Source organism: Apium graveolens, chromosome 11, assembly GCF_009905375.1.
Source record: "Apium graveolens cultivar Ventura chromosome 11, ASM990537v1, whole genome shotgun sequence".
NCBI lineage: Eukaryota > Viridiplantae > Streptophyta > Magnoliopsida > Apiales > Apiaceae > Apium > Apium graveolens.
In genome coordinates, this window is record NC_133657.1 from 134,315,614 (window position 1) to 134,325,667 (window position 10,054).

Below are 10,054 nucleotides of genomic sequence, written 5' to 3' on the forward strand. Positions count from 1 at the left end.
GTGTATGGTGGATATTATGGTGGAGAGAATACATCTGCTCGTATCCTTTAAGCAAGATTCTTCTGGCCTACTTTGTTTAAGGATGCTCATCAGTTCATTGCGAGATGTGATCGCTGCCAACGAGTTGGTAATATATCCATGAGAGACGAGGTGCCTCTTAATGTGATGTTCGAAGTTGAGATTTTCGATGTTTGGGGAATCGACTTCATGGGGCCATTTGTCTCGTCCTGCAGTAATCAGTATATTCTGTTGGCGGTTGATTATGTGTCAAAATGGGTCGAGGTTAAATCGTTACCAACCAATAATGCTAAGGTGGTGATTAACTTCCTTCACACGCGTTTAGGCACTTCAAGAGTTATAATCAGTAATGAGGGATTGCATTTCTACAATCGAAAGTTCACTACATTGATGGAAAATTATCACATAAATCATCGTATTTCCACAACTTACCATCCTCAAACTAATGGGCAAGCTGAAGTGTCTAATCGGGAGATTAAACGTATCTTAGAGAAGGTGGTGAGTCTATCAAGAAAAGATTGGTCTTTGAAGCTAGATCAAGCTGTTTGGGTATATAGAATATCATTAAAGACTCCTCTTGGTATGTCTCATTCCAGTTGGTGTATGGGAAGGCGTGTCATTTGCTTGCGGAGTTGGAGCATAAAGCATATTGGGCTTTCAAGAAGTTAAATCTTGATATGAAAGCGGCTAGAAAGAAAAAAATGCTTCAACTAAATGAACTCGAGGAGTTTCGACTACAGGCTTATGAGAATAACAAAGTGTACGAGGAGAAATTCAAGAGATGGCATGATTGGGGATTAGTGCGCAAGTCTTTTGTGCCCGGTCAGAATGTTCTATTGTACAACTCCCGTCTCCGACTTTTTCCGGGAAAACTTAAGTGGAGGTGGTCAGGGCCATTCACGGTCAAAACTATATTTCCACACGGAGATGTGGAGATTTTTGATACTCATCCGGATCAAGCGTTCAATGTGAATGGGCAGAGATTCAAGCATTACTATGGAGATACGGTGAACCGCGAGGTGGTGAACGCTGTTCTTTTAATAACTTGATTCGAAGATTCACGTCAAGCTAGTGACATAAACCAAGTGCTTCATAGGAGGCAACCCATGTTTAATGTATAGTTGCGTCGACAGAGAAAAAATGAAAAAAAAAATCTGATTCTCCAAAAGCACGGAGCGCCCGCGCCCGAAGCGGGGCGGCCGCACGGATTCTACAAAAATACGGCGTGCCCGTGCGGGAGAGCGGGGCGGCTGCGCGGATGGTCTGGAAGAGAAAAAAAAGGGAAAAAAATAAAAAAAACAAATCAAATACAAAACCCTAAGCCCAATTCAAATTTTACCTTATCCAACCCCAATTCCTATTCCTAAACACTCCTAAACCAAACCCATATCTACCCTATATATACTTACATCCTACATACAAATATCTCACACATCTATTCTAATTTTAAAACCCTAGCTTCTCCTATACACTACTTACACAGAGCATATCTCTCTATTGTTCTAATGGCGCCCAAAAGAGCAAGAACCGCTGGGAGTAGTAGCACTCATCCCTTGGCTACCGAGGATTCTAGCATAAGTGGTATGGTGCCTAGATTTTCTTCTCTGGAGGACCAAGCTGAGTTTACGAGATTGATGTCCAAATCAATTGCTAAGGAGAGGGGTTTCTTACCACGGCGAAAGATGGAAAGCTCTTGGAGATGGTTACGGAGTTGGGATGGCAAACTTTCTGTGAGACACCCACCGCAGTCCCGATGAGAATTGTTCAGGAGTTTTATACGAATGCAAGGGCAGATAAGAATGGGTTTACTGTGGTTCGTGGGTTGATGGTGGATTATCATCTCGCGGCTATTCGTTGGGTCATTAATCAAGCCGCGAAAAAGCCGACGCAAGAGGACTGGGTGAACAAGTCTAAGGATGAATTGGATCTTGATTATATTATGGCTCAGTTGTGTGTTCTGGTAACACAGTGGAAGTGCAAGAAGGGCACGAATGAGCCACTCACTTTTCCGGCTGCATGCATGAACAGGTATGCTCGGGCATGGAATGCGTTTGTATGTGCCTATATTATGCCTTCTTCACATCGGCATGATGTTAGTGTTGATCGTTCTATTTTACTTTGGGGGATCTTGAATGAGGAGTATGTGGATCTCGGCCATGTGATATATCAAAATATGTTACGGTTTCTGCAAAGCAGGACATCGGGGGCGATTCCTAATGCCTCTATTATGATGAAGCTTTATGTTTTGGTTGATGTTTGTTGGCCTGAGTTGAAGCATTTTTAGATGCCTAACGCTCCTATTGATAGCTCCATGATCGCGGTGATGCAAGAATGGTATGGTGGAAAAGCTTATGAGAAGGGTCTAGGCTACACTTATGACCATCTGCCAGAAGGCCAGCCAGTCGATCAGACTTATGCTGGTGGATCTTCTCCGGCTAGGCGTGCAGCTTGTAGATCCGCTCGTGGAGAGGCTAGTTCTTCATGTGCTCAACAGGAGGCAGGGGATGGTTCTAGGCTTTGTGATGTGTAGTTTCGGAGATTGGCCAGACGCATGGATGCGATGCACGACATGCACAATCATTTTGCGGCCGACTTGACACAGGCTTTAGGCACTACTTTCTGAGCCACTGTTGTTGAGGTTGATTGGCCGATGTTTGGTGCTGATTCTGTGTATCCGCCACCTGATACTCCACCCGAGGAGGGTGATCTTTCTGATAATTAGGTATGCCTAAAATCCTTATTATTACCTTCAGTGAGGACATAGAAAATTTTAAGTTTGGGGGTGATAATGTAAGGATTAGTTGTGTGTGTCCATATAGATTCATATAGATTCATGTTGCATGCTTAGTTGTATTTTATTCATATTTTTGCATGATTGATCATATAGGACATTTTTATTTGTGTTTTTATGTGAGTTCATATAGTTGCATTTGCATGCATATAGCATGATCCCTTAGGTTGAGCTATTTCTGATTGATAAGTTGATGTTAATTTGAGTGTGGTGATGACGAATAGAGGGTTGTTTAAGTCCTAATGAATTGATTTGCATGTCAGAATTTTTTTTTCACAAGTCTTATAGGATTGCTTTTGAGCTAGATCATGATCGTACTTGTTTATTTGTTGAGATTTAATCACTTGTTTATATTTAGAATTTTTGGTATTATCTTAATGACAAAAGAACACTGAATTTTAATCTAGAGAAAAACTTGGATTTTATTGTGAGTTGTGAATAAGGCTAGTAGTCGGCTCATATTTTTATAAGTAGTCTGTGGTTGAATGAGATAGAGCGAAACACACTCATTCAGAATTCGTTGAAAAAAAAGAAAAAAAAAGAAGTAAAAAAGAAAGAGGAAAGAAAAGAAAAGAAAAGAAAAAAGTTGAGTTAGTATATGCATAATTGATCAAAAGTGAGCTCTTTAATACTCGAGTTATTAAGTTCTAGGGGACTTTGTGCCTAGTGACCTAAGACTTTTATAGTCTGGGATTCGCTAACCTAACGCTCGCTACATGGGTATTATTGTATAAGTCTTTTGGGACCTCACTCATTGCACAGTCAAATAAACATCTTTGTTATGTGTTCAATAATAGCATAAATCCTTGTATAACTCTAGTAAAAATGAGGTGTTGTGAGTCATTATGCATTTAACGTCTATTCTAGTTATAAACTTATGATTGTTTTGATGAAAGAAAAGTTATGGTTATTGATCTAGTATCGAGAGTATATTTGTTAAGCGATCCACACACGCACGTTTCAGGTTTGTGAGTTAGTTTATGAGATTTATTCGAATTCTGTTAAAGGTCATTGCATTCTTAAAGGCATTAGCTTGTTGGTTGGTAATAGTTATTCTGAAGGGATCGATTGCATTATCATTTAGTTGCATTCATGTAGTTGCATTCATGAATTAGTTTTGTTGTATAATTTTGAGTCTGTTTATGCTTGAGGACAAGCATCGATTCAAGTTTGGGGGTGTGATAAGTGCATTTAATATCTACTTAGAACGCTTCATTAAAGGCTTAAGTTGGTGTTTTGGACTGAAGTTATTGGTATTTTTGATGTGTTTTTGTGCTAGTACATTGGAGGCATTTGTTGGATGAATAAATGAGTTTTTCAAAGAAATATGCTGAAAATAGACTATAATTGGAATCCTAGACCATTCTCAAGTTGTAGATAATATCTAAAGCTTAGCGTGGACGGTTGAATCATCGAATTATGACGAATGGAACTCAAGTTATGGCCAAAAGAAGAAAATGCAAGAAAGGAACCAGAAGCCGCGCGCGCCCGCGCAGATCTATTGTGCGCCCGTGCCAAGATGCAGTCAAGCCACGCGCCCACGCCACTATCCCGCGCGCCCGCGCCCAACTCCTGTACCAGAATCCTGATTTGAGTCTGTTTTTGAGAGTTTGCAAGCCCAGGTCCACCAGAATCTTATATAAACCAATAAAAAGATGTTTTTAATAACAAGGAGCCAAGCGAGAGCATTGAGAAGACCTAGAGAGCATAAGACGACTACGGAAAAGAAGACTTTTGTATTCTTTAATCTAGTCGATACTTGGATGCTTGTTTTCGATTTGTCTTTAAACCCTAGTACTCTTATATTATTTATTATCATGTTTTCATTGGAACCCATGGTGACGATGAGTTCGATTATGAACTAATAGTTGTCATGGGGTTCTAATGGATTTATCTATGGATTTCAATAGTTAATTGTTCTAGATCCTTTGTGTGTGGTGATTTATGATTTCCTAGTTTGGTTGTGCTTATTTATCTTTGATGCGTAGCTAACATCCAAGATTGTTTGTTAATCTCTATTGAAGTGACAGTGAATATAGAGGTTTAGAACTTGTATTGCTATCATAGGTTTATGTATGAATTGACATGCATAATTCGTGGGTAATTTTAACCATCTTATTCACCCTATTTAATCATGATAGATAACTTGCTCTTAAACCATTATATTTTCAATCTTTATAGACATATAGGGACTAAGCATAATTTGTGTCTATTCAACTTATATCTTAATTGTGGATGTTTGATAGTAGGGTTTATGTATAACGAAAGTTAGCGTATACTAGTTTCATGTTATCTGATTAGTTGTCATCACCTTCACATGCTAGGGTAAAAGACATAAACTTTGAATGAAGTTTTAATGAAGTTAGAATCTCATATTTATTCTCATATAAGTAATTCAATCTTAATTCTCTTAGTTAATGCTATTTAGTATAATCTCTTAGTTAAATTAAAACTCAAATTGTTATTTGTCTTAACAGTGAGTGATAATCATACATTGTTGCATAGGTGCATAATCTGAACTTAACCTAAACCAGTCCCTGTGGGAACGAACTTGACTTATATCTTATACTACTTTTGATCGCGTACGCTTGCGTGTATTTTCGCATTCGAATTACAATGAACAACTGTGAAGCATCTTCATGTATTTGGAAGCAAGTGTTATATTTTGAAAGACAACTGTGAATATGTGGGAAATTTTGACTCTAAGGTTTTTGAAGCTACTTTTCTGAAATAATCATTGGAGAGAACTGCATACAAAGTCTATGAGCTTGAACAAAAGAAAATTATGGAAAGTACAGATTTGACTTTTGATGATGACAAGTGTCAAGGTTTGGAATGCCTTGATGAAAATGAAGCTGAGGCCCTTAAATTTGAAAATCTCAATATTGATTGTGATTCTGAAGATGAAGCTGAAATTAACATAAGCAGCAGAATGAAAGAAGAGTCAATTGAACAAGTGAATCATGAAAATTGAAGCTCATCTCAAACACCTTAATTTGATAGCACAAACTCAGGGGAAGAAAGAGGAGAAGGTTCTGCAAGTCAGGACAATGGTGAAGAAAATGCATAAAACTCAAGTCAACAAACTAACACCAGGAAATGGGATAGGAGTCACAGAAGAGAAGCAATTACTGGTGATCCTAATGCTGGAGTAAGGACTAGAAGTGCATCTGCTAATGAATGTCTACATGCATGCTTTCTTTCACAAATTGAGCCTAAGAAAACTGAAGAAGCTCTATTTGATCCTGATTGGATATCTGCTATGCAAGATGAGCTAAATCAGTTTGAAAGAAAAAAAGTTTGGGAGTTGGTTCCTACACCAAAAAACAGAAGTATAATTGGAACAAAGTGGGTGTTCAAGAACAAAATGGGTGAAAATGGAATTGTCACCAGAAACAAAGCAAGGTTGGTTGCAAAAGGCTACTCACAGGAGGAAGGAATTGATTATGATGAAACTTTTGCTCCAGTTGCAAGACTTGAAGTAATAAGGTTCTTGCATTTGCTACACACTCAAATTTTAAGGTGTATCAAATGGATGTGAAGAGTGTATTCCTTAATGGTGAGTTGGAAGAAGAAGTTTATGTGCAACAACCACCTGGCTTCGAAGATCCAGAATTTTCAAACTTCGTGTACAAACTACTCAAGGCTCTATATGGATTAAAGCAAGCACCTAGAACATGGTATGACACACTGTTAGAATTTTTGCTTAAACATGGATTCACTAGAATAGCAATACATAAGACTCTCTTCTACAAGCAACATGATGGTGATATCATCCTAGTTCAGAACTATGTAGATGATATCATTTTTGGTTCTACTAATGAAAAGCTCTGTCAAAGATTCTCAAAGCTCATGCAGAGTGAATATGAAATGAGTATGATGGGAGAGTTGAGTTACTTTCTTGGACTTCAAGTCAGTCAAAGAAGTGATGGAATCTTCATCAGCCAAACCAAGTATGTTAAAGATCTATTGAAGAAGTTTGGTATGGTTGATTGTTCACCTGCATCTACATGTCTACAGCTACCAAGTTGGATGAATTTAAGAAAAGAAAAAGTGTAAACATTTCAGGTTACAGAGGGATGATTGGATCTTTGTTATATTTGACTGCTAGTAGACCAGACATTATATTTACAACATGTCTGTGTGCAAGATTTCAAGCCAATCCAAAAGAATCACATTTGATGGTTGTGAAGAGAATTTTCAGATACCTAAAGGGGACTCCAAACTTGGGATTATGGTATCCTAAGGGAACGGGATTTGAAGCTGTTGGATACACAGATGCAGATTTTGCTGGATGCAGGGTTGACAGAAAGAGTACTAGTAGAAGCTGACAGTTTCTTGGACAAAGACTTGTATCCTTGTATAGCAAGAAATAATAATCTTTGACAACTTCCACAGTTGAAGCTGAATATATATATGCTGGAAGTTGTTGTGCCCAAGTGCTTTGGATTAGATATCAGCTAATAGATTATGGCCTAGTGTTACATAGAATTCCAATTATGTGTGACGATACTAATGTTGTATCTATTGATGCTAATCCAGTTAATCATTCTAGAACGAAGCACGCTGATGTAAGGTGTCATTTTATTAGAGAACATGCATAAAATGGTACCATTGAGCTCATTTTTGTTCCAACAGAAAAACAGTTAGCTGAAATTTTTACCAAACCTTTGGATTAAGCAACTTTCACTAGACTTGTAGGTGAAATTGGAATGCTAAACTCTTCATCCTAAAGGCAAGAACTTAGCTAATGATTTGCAGCAGATCGATTTCTAATAAATCAAAATTAATTTGATTCAACTAGAAATTAACTGGAATATGAGTTATAACTATTTCAGAAATCTTTGTATAATTATTTTTCAAAAATTATGTGGTAAAGTCTAGGTATGTTAATTTTATTATGTCCAGAATAGAATATAGATAATTAAGGTATTTTTCTGGTTTTTTTGGAGTATTATATGATTTTATATTGATTTATGAATTTATTAATTATTTTCTGAATAATTACAAAATTATTTTATAAAGTTGGGAATCATCCATCCTCAACCATTTTTACGTTTTTATAACCCGAAACTCTTCCGAAAACTCCTTCCTAACCTAATCTGGTAATTCCGGACATTTTCCATATTTTGACTGTTTCGATCTGGATTACGGTTTCAGCCGTGTGCGGCCCAGCGTAATATTTTTGATACGCTAACCCTTTTCGATAACATTGTCTTCGTACAAATCATTTTTATAAAAGCCCGGTTTTGATAATTATCCGAAATAGGATGCTTATCCAAGACAGGATAATGCTTATCCAAAACAGAATAGTGCTTATCCAAAACAGGATAATGTTTATCCAAAACAGGATAATGTTTATCCAAAACGATCGTATTTATAGTTACTTAGCGGCAAAATAACGTATTTATCGATCCAACACGATCCAGAACGTACTAATATTCCGTAAATATAAATAGCCTTTTTCTTATTTCCTTTTACGTGTAAAATCATAATCAGACAGTACAAACCCCAATAAACCAGAGAAAACCCTATTAAAATACCGTATTCTTGAAAATCAGTCACACAAACGAAGGCGTTATCGAACTCCGATTCGGGCGTGAAATATATCAAAACGAAGCTCTCGAAAACCTTTTTCTGAATCCACCATCTGTTTTTGTGCAAGAATCAAGGTACTTTTCTTATTTTATTATTTTATTTTAAATTTATTAAAGATTAAATTATGAATTTTTGTTCTTGATGTTTTTGATATGATTTGATGGCATAATCATATAGATCTTTTCTTCCTGGTCATTTTGGTATATTATATGTCAAAAATAGAGTTTAATAACATGTAGAAAAGTGTGTTTGATTCTGGAAAACTGAAATTAGGGTTTGAATGTTTGAATGTTCTAAATCGAAATTTGGGTTTTACTAGGTTAAGGGTTATTGTTTAAAATCGATGTTACCATCTTGTATATCGTTGAACAATGGTTCGGTTGGTATATAAAAGATTAACAAACGATCCCTGTAGCAGACCAATCAACTTCGCCGGAAAAAGCTTTGAGTTCGCCGTCGGCGAAGTTTCAGACGTAATTTCTGATCAAAAAGGCATCGTCTGTTAATTTTGAACCCTGATATAAGTTCCTGGAGTTGTTCCCTAAAATTCTGCACAACCTAGCATGTTTCTGGGTTCGAATTCGACTTTCCGGCGAGCTCGGGGTTGCCGGTAATGGCGACCGCCGACGTAGGTCGGAGAAGACAACCAAAAATTCAGTTTGGTCCCCAGACTTTTGCAAAAGTTGCATAATCAGTATTTTGGTTTTAAAATCTTTCAAAAACCAGATTGCTGTTTTGTTTGTTTTCAAAAATAATATTCTGCTTATTTTTATTTTTCAGGAAATTGTTTTAATTTTTTTAAAATCCAAAAAATTTATTATTTAATTTCTGAAAATTATTTTTAATTTAAAAATAAATCTTAATTATTTAATTAATTAATTTTAGTTGATAATTAATTATTTAATTAGTCAATTAATTTAAATATTAATTGATTAATTAATTTATTTAGTTATTAATTAATTTTAGTTGATTATTTAATTGGATTTAATTATCTATTTTTGATTTAAAAATCCCGAAAAATAGTTTCGAGCTTTAAAATATTATTTAAAATTATTTTTAAGGCTCGATAATTATTTTAAAGTTATTTTAAAGTCATATTCGGGTGTTCGAACCCTTATTATTTAATTATAAAATGATTTGGAGTCCCGTTTTAATTCCGAAAAATGTTTAAAAATTCGTATTAAATACCTGGAAAATTATTTTGACCCCGAATCTTCTTTGATTTTTTTTTTTGATTAAATATCTTGCGTGCTATGTGCCATATGTGTTCTGATTGCTGTAGAATATGATTGTGTGTGCATTATTTGACTATTTTTGCTGTAAGTTTCAATCCGTATGTCGGATTTAGGTGAAACGAAGGGTAGATAGAAGTTTGTATCGAATAGAATGAGATGAGAAGTAGTGTTGATGAGTATATGTGATGTTTAACAGAGGAAGCGAGATGTAGAAAAGGAAAGCAAGTGGTCAGTGAGTGGGAACCAGTTGTCAAGTGTTAGTAAAGTGAAAGCGAATTGATAAGGCAAGTGTCCCTGAGCTTTCTTGTAGTATAATTGTGAATACTTTGGAACTCTTTTCATTATGTTGCAATTATTCCCAGTAGTTCCTATTCTATATTGAGAGAAATTTACAGTACTTAACCCTAAACCC

General features: G+C 36.1%; 1 protein-coding gene across 1 annotated transcript; it reads left to right on the top strand.

Moving 5' to 3' along the window:
• The first annotated feature begins 207 nt into the window (after window positions 1-207).
• LOC141695898 (uncharacterized) lies at window positions 208-1,067 on the top strand. Its single transcript, XM_074500105.1, has 2 exons — window positions 208-516; window positions 615-1,067. The coding sequence occupies exons 1-2, from the start codon at window positions 208-210 to the stop codon at window positions 1,065-1,067; spliced, it is 762 nt and encodes a 253-aa protein (XP_074356206.1).
• The last annotated feature ends 8,987 nt before the right edge of the window (window positions 1,068-10,054 follow it).

Bases quoted from the DNA above. Each gene is read 5' to 3' on its own strand.
- LOC141695898 (XM_074500105.1), top strand. From the start codon at position 208: ATGGGGCCATTTGTCTCGTCCTGCAGTAATCAGTATATTCTGTTGGCG. The intron at 517-614 runs GTGAGTCTATCA...GTCTCATTCCAG, and splicing joins AACGTATCTTAGAGAAGGTG to TTGGTGTATGGGAAGGCGTG.